Source organism: Perognathus longimembris, chromosome 7, assembly GCF_023159225.1.
Source record: "Perognathus longimembris pacificus isolate PPM17 chromosome 7, ASM2315922v1, whole genome shotgun sequence".
Taxonomy (NCBI): domain Eukaryota; kingdom Metazoa; phylum Chordata; class Mammalia; order Rodentia; family Heteromyidae; genus Perognathus; species Perognathus longimembris.
Window position 1 is genome coordinate 1,213,507 of NC_063167.1, and position 14,868 is coordinate 1,228,374.

Consider the following 14,868-nt stretch of genomic DNA (forward strand, 5'->3'; position numbering starts at 1 on the left):
TTCTGGTTCCTCCACCCCTCCTGCAGCCTCCACGTGGCCTGGCCCCGGGGGGGGGCCCGGCTTCCAGTGAGGATGGCCTGCTCCGTAGGACAGGGCCCTGGTCCCTTCAGAGGTCTGGCCACCCGCTCCGGGAGGCCCGGGACCAGCCCCCAGCTCAGCCACCCCAGGCCCTGGCTGGCCACGCCCGTCCTCGGCCGGTTACCCAGTGTCCCCAGACTGTGCAGAGAACCAACGTCAGGAGGAAATGACGGCCTCGCGGTGGGCAAGGACAGGGCTCAATGCTGCCAGGCCTCTGGTGGTGGTGACAAAGGCGCCCACCCAGAGGGGCGGGGTGCTACCCCCAGTCTCTTCTGGGGACAGAAGGCCAGCGAAGGAGGAAAGGAGGATGGAGATGGGTTTCCCCAGACTCTTCCGTGGGGAGGCCTCTGCTGGCTCCTGGCGGCAGCCGGCTTCAGCTCCTGTGCAGGTGAAGTCCGCCTCAGGGCCTTTGCACATGCTGCTCCTCACGTGTGGTGTGCGCCTTTCCTTGGGGTGAAGTCAGTGTCCAAAGGGCCCTGTGGTTCCCCTTGCGCCACGGAGCTGGAGCTCCCCAAGTCCACGTCTCCACACCTCCAACTTCTGTGGGCTCCGCTTGGAAGGCGGTGGGGGGAGGATGTCAAGGCAGAGGTGGGGTGCGGGGCCTCTCCTGGGGTTGAGGTGCTCGTGGGCATCGTGGCCGAGTGACCCTGGGGTGTCCTTCCCCACACTGAGGAACGAGCTCTGGGGTGGGGGAGGGGGAGGCTGGGGCCCAGCGAGTGTCCAGCCCAGACCTGGGGGGCACTGTGCCTGTGACCTGTGACCTGTGATCTGCACCCAACCACAGAGATGGGGAAAGTAAGGTTCTGGAAGCTTCTTGGGTACGTGGGGCAACCTCCAGGCTGAGCTCTGGCCCACCGCTCCCTTCTCACCTGGAGTCCTAGCACCCAGGCCCTGGGCTCCACCTGTGTTGGCGGGCGCCCTGCTTGCGGTGGGGGGGGCCCTGCCTGGAGGGCCCCGGCGCCCAGGAAGGCGCCTGGCTGGCCGCAGCAGCTGGGCCTCGGGGTCTCAGAAGACAAGAGCCGCTCGGTGGCCCGCCTCCGCCCGAGCCCCGCGCCGCCTCCGCTGCCTCCGCCGCCGGAGGGCGCTGGGCCGGCTGGAAGACTCGGTCGTGGCCCCGCCGGTCACTCCGTGAGCAGCGGCTGAGCACAGCCAGCATTCAACTCGAATTAAACTAATTACCTATGTAAAGCGCACGGAGGACACGGAAACAAAGGGAGCCGCCCGGGGACACATCCCTCCGCGTGGTCTCCGCCCCACCGTCCGGGCTCCTGTCTAGGCGGGGCTCGGCCGCGGCCCGTGCAGGGCGTGGAGCTCCAGGACGCTCCCCTCCTCCCGGCCCGGCGGCCGGGGCTGGGGTTGGCCTGGGGGCTGTGCGGCGGCCCAGGCCCGCCGGCAATGACGCTGCGCTTGCACTGTGGCCGGCCCGCTCGGCTCCGTCCTTTCCTATTGAACACAGTGGAAACCCTCGTGCTGCTGGAAGAGCTTTTATTTGTGGAGTCTTGTTAAAAATAACAGTAAACGAGTCACATGTAAATATAAATAGCATTTCAGTTGTACAAAAAACAATAATCCGAGGAGAAGAGTGACATGTTTTACATTTTTTTTTTTTTGCAAATCTCTCCAGCGTCTGGCGTGGAGAAGACAACTGGATCCCCTCGGCGGCTGCACCCCATCTGTCGCAATGTGTTGTTTTGGTTGAAGTATTTGAAGAATGCGGCCTCGCGCAGACCCGTCCCCTTCCCGTACGATGCCGACGCCGCGTGTTCTCTCCGGTGCCACTCTCTGCTGGGGCGCGGGTGCGTGGACCCCGAGGCGATCTGTGGGGTGCGGGCGCGTGGACCCCGAGGCGATCTGTGGATCTGTGGGGCGCGTGGACCCCGAGGCGATCTGTGGATCTGTGGATCTGTGGGGTGCGTGGATCCTGAGGTGATCTGTGGATCTGTGGGGTGCATGGACCCCGAGGTGATCTGTGGGGCCCGGGCACATGGACCCCGAGGCGATCTGTGGATCTGTGGGGTGCGTGGACCCCGAGGCGATCTGTGGATCTGTGGGGTGCGTGGACCCCGAGGCGATCTGTGGATCTGTGGGGTGCGTGGACCCCGAGGCGATCTGTGGATCTGTGGGGCACGTGGACCCCGAGGCGATCTGTGGTTCTGTGGGGCGCAGGTGCGTGGACCCCGAGGCGATCTGTGGTTCTGTGGGGTGCGGGTGCGTGGACCCTGAGGCGATCTGTGGGGCGCGTGGACCCCGAGGCGATCTGTGGTTCTGTGGGGTGCGGGTGCGTGGACCCTGAGGCAATCTGTGGATTTGTGGGGCCCGGGCACGTGGACCCCGAGGCGATCTGTGGATCTGTGGATCTGTGGGGCTCAGGTGCGTGGACCCCAAGGCGATCTGTGGATCTGTGGGTGCGTGGACCCCGAGGCGATCTGTGGATCTGTGGGGCGCATGGACCCCGAGGCGATCTGTGGATCTGTGGGGCGCGTGGACCCCGAGGCTATCTGTGGATCTGTGGATCTGTGGGGTGCGTGGACCCCGAGGCGATCTGTGGGGTGCGTGGACCCCGAGGTGATCTGTGGATCTGTGGGGCGCGTGGACCCCGAGGTGATCTGTGGATCTGTGGGGCGCGTGGACCCCGAGGCGATCTGTGGGTCTGTGGGGCGCATGGACCCCGAGGTGATCTGTGGATCTGTGGGTGCGTGGAACCCGAGGCGATCTGTGGATCTGTGGGGCGCGTGGACCCTGAGGTGATCTGTGGATCTGTGGGGCGCGTGGACCCCGAGGCGATCTGTGGATCTGTGGATCTGTGGGGTGTGTGGATCCTGAGGCGATCTGTGGATCTGTGGATCTGTGGGGTGTGTGGACCCCGAGGCGATCTGTGGATCTGTGGATCTGTGGGGTGCGTGGATCCCAAGGCGATCTGTGGATCTGTGGGGCGCGTGGACCCCGAGGCGATCTGTGGACTTAGGGCATTTTCCGGAGACCCAGCCGTTGGTGTGTTTTTCACCTGGAGCCTGACGTCCCCTTGCGTGGTTTTGGGATGCGTGTGGTCACCTGGAAGAGCCTGGCCCAGCAAGTGAGGCAGCTTTTCCCGAGTGTTGACACATTTCATGATGCACTGTCTGAAAGCCGCCGCCGTGGACGCCGCGGAACAAAGCCCTCATTTTCACATGGGCTGGAGTGTTTACCGCTGGCAGCGAGCCCTGTCACTTCCCTAGCTCTCAAGTGGCAGGCTTCCTTCCTTTCTTTTTCTTTCTCCTTGGAGATGGGATTTTCCTGTGTTGCCTAATGTGGCCTCAAACTCCTGGCTCAAGTTATCTTTACCCCCCCGCCCCCATCCTGAAGAGCTGGGACTGCAGGTGTGCCCCCACACGCCCCCTGCTTCGTGTGTGTGTGTGTGTGTGTGTGTGTACAGACCTGTGCCTAGGACCCTGAGCTCTTTTGCGTAAAGCTAGTGCTCTACCATTTGGGTCACAGTTCCACGTCTAGCTCTTTGCTGATGAATTGGAGATGAGAATCTCCCAGAATTTCCTGTCCAGGCTGGCTTCACACCGTGATCCTCCGATCTCAGCCTCCTGAGTAGCTAGGATGACAGGCGCGAGCCGCCGGTGCTTTTTGAGAAACCGAGTCTAGGTTGGCACCACCTAGCTTCCCCAGCCTCGGAGGTGAACTAGTGTCTCGCCGGCTGCGTGGCCGCGTGGCCGGAGCTGGTGGCTCCTCGCTCTCCGACGCCCCCCTCTGTCCTGCTGCTTGTTGTGGACTGTGACCCTGGGGGGGGGCGGTTTGAGGTTCCGTTGTGGACTGTGACCCTGGGGGGGGTGTTTGAGGTTCCGTTCCAGCCGCCGTCTCTGCTCCACCAAGGAGCCGGTGGTGGTGGTGGTGGTGGTGGTGGGGCTCCCGTGTGGCTGGGGCCCGGCCACCCCTGCGGACGCCATGGTCTCTTCCATGAGGACAGCGGGGTGGCATTTGTGGCCCCTGGGGTCCTAGGAACCCCAGGGTTCCTTGGGTCTCACTTTGGGAAGCCATGCTCTGCGGTCTGGAAGTCTGTTCCGTCCTTTCCAACCGAGGTCTTCGAGATCTGCTCCTCTTGCTCTCAGGGTCTCAGGCCCCCTCGCCCCTCGGCCCCCCTTGCGCCTGTGGGGCTGCGGCAGACATCCCCCAGTGAGGGCTTGAGGGGCGGGGGCCTGGGCCCCCCTCCGCACGCTCTCTCGGTGGGGGGGGGGAGGAAGCCGCGGGGCCGGCTGTACCACCGGCCCGGGCTGGCTCAACCGGCTCCACGGGGCTGAGCCTGCCCGGGCCTGCGGCTCCTCCGGGCCCAGCCCTGCTCTGCGTTCTCTGGGGGGCGAGAGGGCCACGCAGAGGGGCGTGGGGTTGGGGCCGACGGGGGGTCTCGGGCAGCTGGTGGCTTCTGGGAGAAGGCCGAGCTCCGGGTGCGTCCTCCAGCCTGGGGAGCCCACCCCCCTCCTCGCTGCGGCCGGGGGGAGGGGGCGTGGGGCTCAGTGGGCATCAGGGGCTCGCCTGGCAGAGGCTCTGCAGGAGCGGGAGAGGCGGGCGAGGGCCAGGGTGGACGGCAGGGGACAGGCCAGAGGCTGGGGGCAGCGGGCACCCTCCAGCTGTCCAGGGCTGGGGGGGGGCCGCGGGCACCCTCCAGCTGTCCAGGGCTGGGGGGGGCAGCGGGCACCCTCCAGCTGTCCAGGGCTGGGGGGGGGTGGGCGGCTCAGCCCTGGGGCCACGGGGCGTCCGGCACTGAAGGGAGCTCGTCCTCCGGCTGGGTGGCCTCAGTCTCCCCTTCAGAGAGGGGTTTGCCTGGGGTCTGGGTGGTGGGGGGCTGGGGGAAGCAGGCGCCCCCACCCGCGTGGCACTGCCGGAGGCCTCATGCTGACCGCCGCCCCCCAGGGCTTCCCAGGTGTGGGGGGGGGCGCCAGACAAGGGTGGGGCCCCACTTCCTGGGCTCTGCCAAAGAAGGTGGGAGGCAGGAGGGGCGGAGGTGGGGAGGCAGGCCGGGGCTTGCGCAGCCCTCTCGGCGCTCCTGGGCCAGCCATTCATCAGGACGGCCAGGGCCCACCGGGCATGGGGCACAGGAGCTGCGTGCGGGTGAGTGGGCAGGGGTGCCGGCCGGGCCCGGGGCGATGGGGGTCCGGGGGGCGGGGGGTGCGGTGCCCTCTGGAGTTTGGGCGTGGGGGCAGTGGTGGTTGCTTCTTGGAGCCAGCCCGCCAGCCCGGGAGTGACCCTCAGAGCCTGGGCCCTGGCCAGGCTCTCGGGGCCTGGGCTTGACGCCCGGGTGGCAGGGAGCAGGGTCTGGGGGCCTCTCCTCCCCGTGCCCGGCTTGGCCCCAGATGGCCCCACGCACGGCAGCCCGCCGGGGCCAGCCACCAGCGCCCAAGCAGGAGCCAAGACAGATGCCAGCGCCTTCGTGTGGGGCCCGGGCACACGGACCGGCCCGAGCCCCGTGGCCAGCGTGGGGAGGACCGGGCCGGCCCCGAGGGGGTCCCCACAGCCAGTGGGCCGGGCCGCTCCCACCAGCAGCCTCTGGGGGGGTCCCCCCTGCCGCAGGCCCTCGGCTGCTCCTGCCGGGCCTGGCGCACCAGGGCCGGGAGCGAGGGTCGCGGGGACCCCGGTGCGGTGGGGGCCACGCCCGGGGCTGACCTCACGGTGCCGGGCGGCCACGCCCCGACTGTGGCGGCGGGCACGGGGCTATGGCATAATTGGGCTTCTTGGTGCGAGCCCGGCGGAGCCCGCGCGGGCCGGCGGGCATGTCGAGGCAGGGCCCGTGGAGCCTGCGGGGGAAGCGGGGCCGGGCCGGGGACGGCGGCTGTGGCCCCCTCGCAGCCTGTGGTGGAGGCGGGTGGGCTGCCTCGCGCCTGTGGGCGAGCCTGGAGCCGGGGTGGGCCGGGCGGGGCGCCAGGGAGGGCAGGGGGCCTCCTTCAAGGGCGGCCCGCGGGCTGCCTGACGCCCGGCCCCATGCTCAGGGGCCCGGGGGCACCGGGGCGCCCAGGGCCTGGAGGGAAAGCCGGGGGGGGGGGAGGCCGAGGGCCCCGCGTGGAGGGCGGGCGCCGTACCACGGGGCACACGGCAGCCCCACGCCCCGGGGACCGCGGAGGGGCGGGGTCCGGGCCCTGGCTGCCCCTCACTCGGCGCGGGGGTCGCGGCTCTGGGTGTCGGGAGGCACCGGCCGTGCCAGTGTCTAGCCGAGTCTGCACACGGGAAGTCGGGAGCTCAGAGGGCTTCGGGGCCAGTGGGACAGGACCCTCCCCCGCCCCTTCTAGTCCCTGCGTCTCCAGAGAGAGCCGGAGAAACACGCACACACATGCACACACGCGCGCACACACGTGCACATGCATACACGCACACGCACACGCACACACGGAGGAGCTTCCGGGCAGGGCAGGCCCTGGAAGGAGCTGGCCCGGGCGGGCGGTGGGAAGGACGGGCCCCTCGGGCGGTGGCGGGGGCTCCGAGGCGCGCTGGGGTGACAGTTAGACTCCGAGGGGCCTTGGGGCGCTGCGAACGTCCAGGTCCGTTACCTCAGCCGGCCAGGCTTCTCCCGGCAGGTGGTTCTCTGGGCGATCGCAGGGCCCGCCCTCCCTTCGCCCTCCCTTCGCCGTGGGGACCAGAGGCCGAAAGGGCTGTTGACCTCTGACCCAGAGTGGCACCGCAGTGAGACCCCCAGGTCGCAGCAAGGCCGAGGGCGTCCACGGGGCTGCAGCTCCCCAGGCCCTCCTGGCTGTGGGCAGCAGGCGAGGAGCTCCTGACGGCCCCTCCCTCGCCGCGCGCGCTCTGCTCCCCGGCTCCTCACTCGCTCCGGCCGCTGACCGAGCTTGGGGCGTCCCCACCCGCAGCCACAGCGGCCCCCGGCCCCCTTCCGGGTGGCATGGCTGTGTCGGGGCGGTGGAGCTCCCGGGGGGCTGCCCCTCCCACCCCGGGCTCGCCGGGGGGCGGGCGGGCCTCCCTCCCCGACTCGGCCCTTCTTGCCTGCTCCAGGTGCGCCACGTGCGGCAGGCCCGCAGTCCTTTCCAGCAAGCGCCGCCGGGAAGCCCGGGAGCAGCAGGACCTCCGAGCAGCCTCCGCCCGCCCCTGCTGACGGCCGGCCCTCTCTGCTAGTCTGGGCCCGCGGCCCCGGCCGGCCCCTCCGGGATGGCCCCCCCGCCGCCGGCCGGCCCCCGCCACGCGCTTCCTCCGCTGCACAGCCCAGGGCCCGACCGGGGCTGCCGCTTCCTCCACGCCAACGTCCTGCAAGGGGGTGAGTGAGGCGTCGTCCACCCCTGGGTCTCCTCCCGCCCCGTGGCTCCGCTCCCTCCCGGCCTCAGGGTCACGGGATGAGCAAGATGTCACCGGCAGAGGCCGGGGCTGCGGCCGGCCGTGGCCGGGGGCGGCTGGTGTGCACTGACTTCCCGAGGGGTGGGGTCCGTCCGGGCGGACGCGGAGCTCATTGCACGGCCTGCTCCCGGGGGACGCCGCCCCCCTCCCTGCACGGCGCGGGTCTCTGACGGGGGTGGGGGCGGGGTGGCTTCCGGGGGCTGGCCGGCCGCGCCTTGGCGTCCGTCTGTGTGGCTGGCTGGTCGGCTCTCCTCCGCGGTGTGCCAGCGGCGGCCGGCCAATCCCACATTCTCCCGAGGTGTCCGGACGGGCCTTCCACCCCGGGATAGAGACGCGTGTGTTCACCTGTGCGCACACCCTGGGCGGGGGCCCCGATTGTGCCTCTGCGGGGACTAGCTGCACCCGGGGAGAGCCCAAGGGTCCCCCAGAGCTTGGGCCCCAGACAAGGCCTTCGTTGGGGAGCTTGGGGTGCTGGTGCCCTGAAGGAGCCTGGCTCCAGAGGCCGTGGTCCTGGCAAGGGGGGCTCTGCTGACCCCCCCCCCGGCCCTGCACTCACAGTCCCCTTGTACTGCCCTCCCCCACAGCTGGTCCCCTGGCCCGGCTTGCAAGTTGGTGCGGCGTCTTGTACGGGGGCCAGGGGTTCAGGAGCCTGGGCCCGGCTTTCTAAAGCTGCCCCGCGGAGCAACAGGAGCTTTCCCGGCCGAGGGGGCAGGGCTGGCGCTCCGGCACGAGGCCCGGTCCCGGGACAGGCCAGCGCCCCCTGGGGCCACCGGAGCGGGTAACCGTGGCTGGCTGTGCCCCTGGCCGCGTGCCGCTCACTGGCGTGGACGCCGGTCCTCTGGGCCAGTGTCTGCCCTAGCTGGTGTCTGCTCAGCTTCCCCACGTGTGTGTGAGGGGCAGGGGCATCCGCAGATGCCCCAGGCGGTGTGGGCCTAGGGCTGCTCAGGGCCATTGGGCTTCGGGGTCCTGGGTCGGGCCCCTCGCGCAGATTCTCGCCCTAGTTACCTGGCCGCTCTCGGCTTCCCGAGGGCCACAATCTCCATGGGTCTGGGGCCTGCTCTCCAGGGAAGGCAGTGGGGTCCCACGGTGCCAGGACCTGGGTTCAAGGCCCATCTTTCCACCTGTACCCTCATCCCCGGGGCAGAGGGCATCAGTGGAATGAGGGTGGGCTGCTCAGAAGGTGGCCGAACTCGCCCCGAGGCGGGTGGGCAGGGCGGAGCCTGGCCGCAGGGCCGCAGGGCCACGCTGGAGGCCTCAGCCCAGCGCCCGGCCCCGCCGAGCTCCCCCCCCCGCACTTCGTCCTCCCCAGTGCTGGGGTATCCGTGGCGACGGCTTCGTTGAGAGCAGCTCAGTGCCCTCCACAGGCTGCTGCCGCGTGGGCCGGGCCGGGACTGGTGGCATTGGGGTGTGGGGCCCAGGCCTCGGCACCAAGGGCCTCCAGGCACGCGGGCAGCGGGGTGCGCCCCAGGCCGAGGCCCCCGGAGGCCCCGCCCAGCCCTGGAAGCAGCCCGCTGTCTCCTGGCCCCTGCGGCCTCCCCGCCCCCTTAGCTTAGGCTGTGAGGATGGCGGAGGGCAGAGGCGAAGGGTCCGGATTCGAGGTTGCGGGCCTGGATTCCAGCCCTCCATGAGGGCCCCGGCTCAGCAACCACCTCCTTTTTCTTCAGGGCAGGGGTACAGTGGAGATGGAGCCCAGGGCCGGGCCATCCTGGTTACCTGGCTGTGGGGGGTGCTCCCTCCTCCCACCCCCCTCCTCTCCCAGGCCAGGGGGCCACGCCCCTCCAGGGCTGGCACGCCTCCCACTAGGCGGTGGGTGGAGCCTGTGAGCCCAGGCGTGAGGAGCTGTGTCCGCCGTCCCCAGTGCAGAGTGGGGGTGCTGACCCCGGGGCCCCTCCAGCCCCCCGGCCTCGGCTGCTGTGTGCTCAAGTGTGGAGGTGGCAGAGGCCGCAGAGGCAGCTCTGGGGCTGACCGGGAAGGCTGGCGTGTGGAGTGGCCAGGGATGGGACGTTCTCCGGGGGTCCTGGCCAGACCCCTCCTGTCCCGTGGGCAGGCCCGGGGAACGAAGGAGCCACGGCCGTCAGCCCCGGGCTGGCCGGCACTGCTGGCCTCTCACTCGGGCCGTGAGCGGGGGGGGGGGGGGAGGAGGGGGGAGGCGGGAGGCCGGCAGGAACAGCCACAGTGTCCGGGGGCAGAACGGGACCCCCGGGGCTCTCTCCCACTTCAAAGTGTGCTGGGATCCGGTCTCTCCCGGGAGTCTCACCCGCGCCGCCAGCCTCCCTTGTAGTTTTTTTTTTTCCTTCTCCTGATTATGAAAGCAAGCTTGTCTCAGAGGAGCTGCTCTGGAAAGCGCAATACAAAAATACAAAGAAGCAAGTGAGATCCGCCAGCATCGCGGACCTCCTTTGAGGCTCTGTGTGCGGGGTTCTGACTGTGCCCAGGTGGAACTCTTCCCCCCTCCCCCCCCCCCCCCGTGCTGCCTCCCTCCCTCCCTGGTCAGCCTGCCCAGGTTCAGAACACCAGGCTGACTGATGACTTTCAACCTGTGCGTTTGCTCCTGGAGCCTGGTTTTCAATAGCTGCGTCCTGTCCCCCCCTCCCGGGGGGGGGCAGCACCAAGCCCACCTCTGGGCACCCAGGGCACTTTGAAGTCTGAGACCCGGGGGTGGGGGGCTGTGCGTGCCGTCTCTCGCGCGCGAGTTGGTACCTCTGGTTGTTTCTGTGGAAGCAGAGGGTCAGTGACCACGGGCAGCAGCATCTGATAGGTGCCAGGCTCTTTGAAGCTCCCACCTCTAGTTTGCTGAGACACGGGAGGAGGCGCTGGCCAGGAGGCGCCTGCGGCGGGCGGCGAGCCTGGCTTGTGGCCCCCTGGAGCCCCAGTGGCTTTTTGGTGCCAGTGCCCTGCCTGGCGCAGGGACAGGCCTTTCTAGGAGGAACAGCCTTTGGAAAGTGGTTTGCCCGCAGGTGTGTGGCTTCCCTGGCTTAAGCACGGCGGGTGGGTGGGTGGGTGGGAGGTAGGGTGCAGGGGGGGGAGGCGCCCCAGGCTTCCATACAATCCTCTGGTCCAGACAGTGGAGGGCACAGATGCTGGCTGCTGGCGTCTGGCGACATGGGGTTTCTGCTCTTTAGGCTGTAGCACGTAGCTGGTGGCCCAGCTGTGATCCCAAGGGAGGGGTGCTCGTCTCAGAGTCCTGTGGAGGTGCTGAATAACGGTGGAAAGGGCCAGAGGAGGCCATGAGCCAGCCGGAGTACTGAGGCTACTGTTGCAGGAGGGCTTGGCTGGTGTGGCCCCTCTAGGGTGCTACAGGCTAAAATCCTGGGACCACCTATCCACAACATCCATCCATCAATCCATCCATCCATCATCCATCCACCCATCATCACCCACCCACTCACCACCCATCCATCTGTCCATCCATCAATGTATCCATCTGTTATCCATCTGTCCATCCATCCATCATCCATCCATCATCCATCCATCCACCATCCATACATCCATCATCATCCATCCATCCATCCACCATCCATCCATCATCCATCCATCCATCCATCCATCATCCATCATCATCATCCATCCACCATCCATCATCCATCATCATCCATCCATCATCATCCATCATCCACCATCCATCCATCCATCCATCATCCATCATCCATCATCATCCATCCATCCACCCATCCATCCATCATCCATCATCCATCCATCATCCATCATCATCCATCATCATCCATCATCCATCATCATCCATCATCATCCATCATCCATCATCATCCATCATCCACCATCCATCATCCATCATCATCCATCATCATCCATCATCATCCATCATCATCCATCATCCATCATCATCCATCATCCATCATCATCCATCATCCATCATCATCCATCATCCATCCATCCATCATCCATCATCCATCATCCATCCATCATCCATCATCATCCATCATCCATCATCCATCCATCCATCATCCATCATCCATCATCCATCCATCATCCATCATCATCCATCATCCATCATCATCCATTATCCATCCATCATCCATCATCATCCATCCATCCACCCATCCATCCATCATCCATCATCCATCCATCATCCATCATCATCCATCATCATCCATCATCATCCATCATCCATCATCATCCATCATCATCCATCCATCCACCCATCCATCATCTATCCATCATCATCCATCATCATCCATCCATCCACCCATCCATCATCTATCCATCATCCATCATCATCCATCATCATCCATCATCCACCCATCCATCCATCCATCCATCATCCATCCATCCACCATCCATCTATCCATCCATCATCCATCATCATCCACCATTCATCCATCCATCCATCCATCATCATCCATCATCATCCATCCATCCATCATCCATCATCATCCATCATCATCCATCTATCCATCATCCATCCATCTTCCATCATCCATCCATCCATCATCATCCATCATCATCCATCCATCATCCATCATCATCCATCATCCATCCATCCATCATCCATCCATCATCCATCATCCATCCATCCATCCATCATCCATCATCCACCCATCCATCCATCCATCCATCATCAATCCATCATCCATCATCATCCATCATCCACCCATCCATCCATCTATCCACCCATCCATCCATCCATCATCCATCCATCATCCATCCATCATCCATCATCCACCCATCCATCCATCATCCATCATCATCCATCATCCACCCATCCATCCATCTATCCATCTATCCATCCATCCATCATCCATCCATCATCCATCATCATCCATCATCCACCCATCCATCCATCTATCCATCCACCCATCATCCATCATCCATCCATCATCCATCCTGAGACAGCCCTCTGAATCCAGGGCCTCAATGTGCTCCTCACTGCAGCCCCCTCCCCACCTGAGCGGCCCTGGGTCCTGGCTGAGCCAGTGGTTTCCCACCATCCTCTTCCTCCACACTAATACACATGCACACATCCCAGCTGACAGGCGCTCTGGCCTACAAGGCCTAGGTAGAAGTGTCTCTGCTCAGGAAATGGGCCCTTTGGGGGCTTTGGGACCCTAAGTAGATGTGTTCCTGGTCTGGTCTGTTTGTTGTGTTTTTTTTTGTGTGTGTCTGTGTGGTTATGCTAACGTTTGAACTCTGCTCTCACTTGCTAGGCAAGCATTGTAATACTTGACAGTCCTTTGTTGTTGTTTCTAGCCTTCATTTGCTGTTCGGATAGGGTTGCATGCTTTTGCTGGGCCGGCCTCAGACTGCCTTCCTCCTGCCTCTCCGTCCCGAGTAGCTGGGATTATAGCTATGGACCACCCTGCCCAGACTGTCTTTGTGTGTCTGTGCCTTATGCAGGCGTGGCGTCCAAGGTACAGTGGGAGCATGGCGGCAGCTGTGGCCCTCCAGTGCCTCCACGCCGCTTCTGGTTGGTACCAGCTCAACATAGCCCAGGGCCTAGGGGTCGTGGGACAAGAGAGTCACCCTGCCCTGGGCTGGAGATCAGGGCACCCCGCCCGCCTCCCTGTGCTCACAAGAGGTGCCCGGGCAACCTCCTACCCCGCACAGGCTGGGCCCGGCCTGCCCTGCCCTGGCCCCAGGCCCCAGGCCCCGGTGGGGGAGACTGGAGCCCGTGGGGACTCGAGCCAACCGCGCACGTTGCCTTGAGTTCTGATTGAGAACGGGACGTCTTAAGACCAGATGCTGGTGGAAACTGAAGCACACACTTTCTAAATTTAGTCAGTTGAGAATTGCACATTTACCCAATTAGACGTATCGATTGGGCCCGCGTGCTTGCTCTCTCCGCGGTGCCCTGGCTGCGCCTCTCGCCGCCTCCCCGTGGGTGTCTCTCCAGGCCTGCGTGTTCCAAGTGGTAGCTGCAGGTGACGAGAGATCTCTGCACGCGGCTCCCGCCCATCTGCCACACCCAGAGCCTGCCCGGCCGCCAGCAGGGGCGTGTCTCGGGGTCTCCACCGAGGAGAGATGGCACTGGAGGGTCCCTTTGGGCCAGGTGGATTTGGGGGGGGGGAGCAATGGAGGTGGGCCTCCCTGGCTGCGGGAACCCCACGGAACCCCCGGGAGACTCAAAGCCGACGATTCTCGTGGACATGGTAGGGCCAAGGAAGTCAGGCAGAGGCGGGGACGGTCGGTCACACGAGGCGGGAGTCACGCTCTGGGAAAGTTCCACGAGGGAGGGGCCACAGTGGTGGGGGAGACGGGCCAGTGGGAGCCCTGGGTGCCAGGATGTGATGTGTCCCAGGCCCCAGGAGGTCTGGGAGCGCGCTGGAGAGAGTGCGAGGCTCAGGTGTCGGCCCATCTGGGAGGCATGAGGAAGAGGCGTGGACGTGGGCAGGGGCGGCCTGCAGGCCAGGCCTGGAGGGCAGCGTCGGCTCTGGGGGGCTGGGATTGACCGAGAGATGCCAAGCACCCCCTCCTTCTCCCTCCTCCATAGTTGCCCTGCCCCGGAGGCCCTGGCCCAGCCTGCCCAGGCAGCCCAGGGATTCCTGGAGCCGCTCCCGGGAGCGGACACTGCGCTCATGGTTTCCGGTTTGAATTTCAGTTTTGGGTCACGCAGGGGTGAGTCTCTGCCTCAGAGCCCCGTCTGCGTCTGGCGCTCAGCTGCACCCTGTCTGCGGGCAGGCAGCTCTAGGTCCTTTCTCCTGGGACTCCGTGGGGGGAGCCTGAACTCCACAAGGCGCGGGATCTATTTGTGCCCGGGGGCCCCGCTTCCACGCCCGGCGTCGGCAGCCCCTCGCTGAGCCCTGTGCCGTTCAGCAGGGGGAGGGGGCCGGGCTCCCCTGCCCTGCCTGCCCCCAGCCCTGGGGGGCCGTAAGCCTGCAGATGGGTGGAGTCCCCGAGAAAGCCCCCAGCCCCAGTCCAGCTGACGTCAGGCCAGGCCCCTGGCCTCCTGTCCCAGAAACAGAGCAGCCTCGGTGCCCACGGGCCCCATCGCGGGAAGCTTCCTGGCTTCGGAGCAGGAACCCGGCGGCTGGCCCTTGCCAGTCCTTGGCGCGTGCTGGGGATGGCCGGGTAGGAGGCCCGGGACCGAGCGTGCTTACGTCACCCAGAGGCCTGGGGCCAGCTCAGGCGGTCATGGAATGGAAGACGGAGGGGGAAGCCTCGCTGTGGCCTGGGCAGAGAAAATGCTAGAGAGAGCCTTCCAGGAGCGGAATCCGGCTGGCGCCTGGGGTGCGTGGGTACGGCTGAGGGGGTCAGAAGCAGTCTTTCCTGCTGGGGGAAAGTGCCGAGCCGGCACAAGCCCGGAGAGGAGCTCCTCTGATTGCCTCCGCTCCCTCGCAGCCCCCGTTAAGGCCGCGCAGCTCCTGGAGCCGGGCTCTGGCGAGGCCCCGCTGTGGGGAGGAGGAAGGCTCTGCTGTAGACTTGCAGCGTGGTGGGAATGCCAACGCTACCTGCCCTGCACGGACGCCGAGCCACCCGACCTCAGACACGGGAGGCGCCTCAGAACACGCTCCTCTGGCCGCC

At 66.0% G+C, this 14,868-nt stretch overlaps 1 protein-coding gene across 1 annotated transcript; it reads right to left on the reverse strand.

The window, feature by feature from the left end:
- Positions 1 to 234: 234 nt before the first annotated feature.
- On the reverse strand, positions 235 to 8,344 carry LOC125354425 (collagen alpha-1(I) chain-like). Its single transcript, XM_048349999.1, has 7 exons — positions 7,949 to 8,344; positions 6,889 to 7,788; positions 6,600 to 6,799; positions 5,141 to 5,749; positions 1,825 to 2,512; positions 610 to 759; positions 235 to 525 (listed from the first exon to the last, which is right to left on the reverse strand). The coding sequence occupies exons 1-7, from the start codon at positions 8,342 to 8,344 to the stop codon at positions 235 to 237; spliced, it is 3,234 nt and encodes a 1,077-aa protein (XP_048205956.1).
- Between the last annotated feature and the right edge of the window lie 6,524 nt (positions 8,345 to 14,868).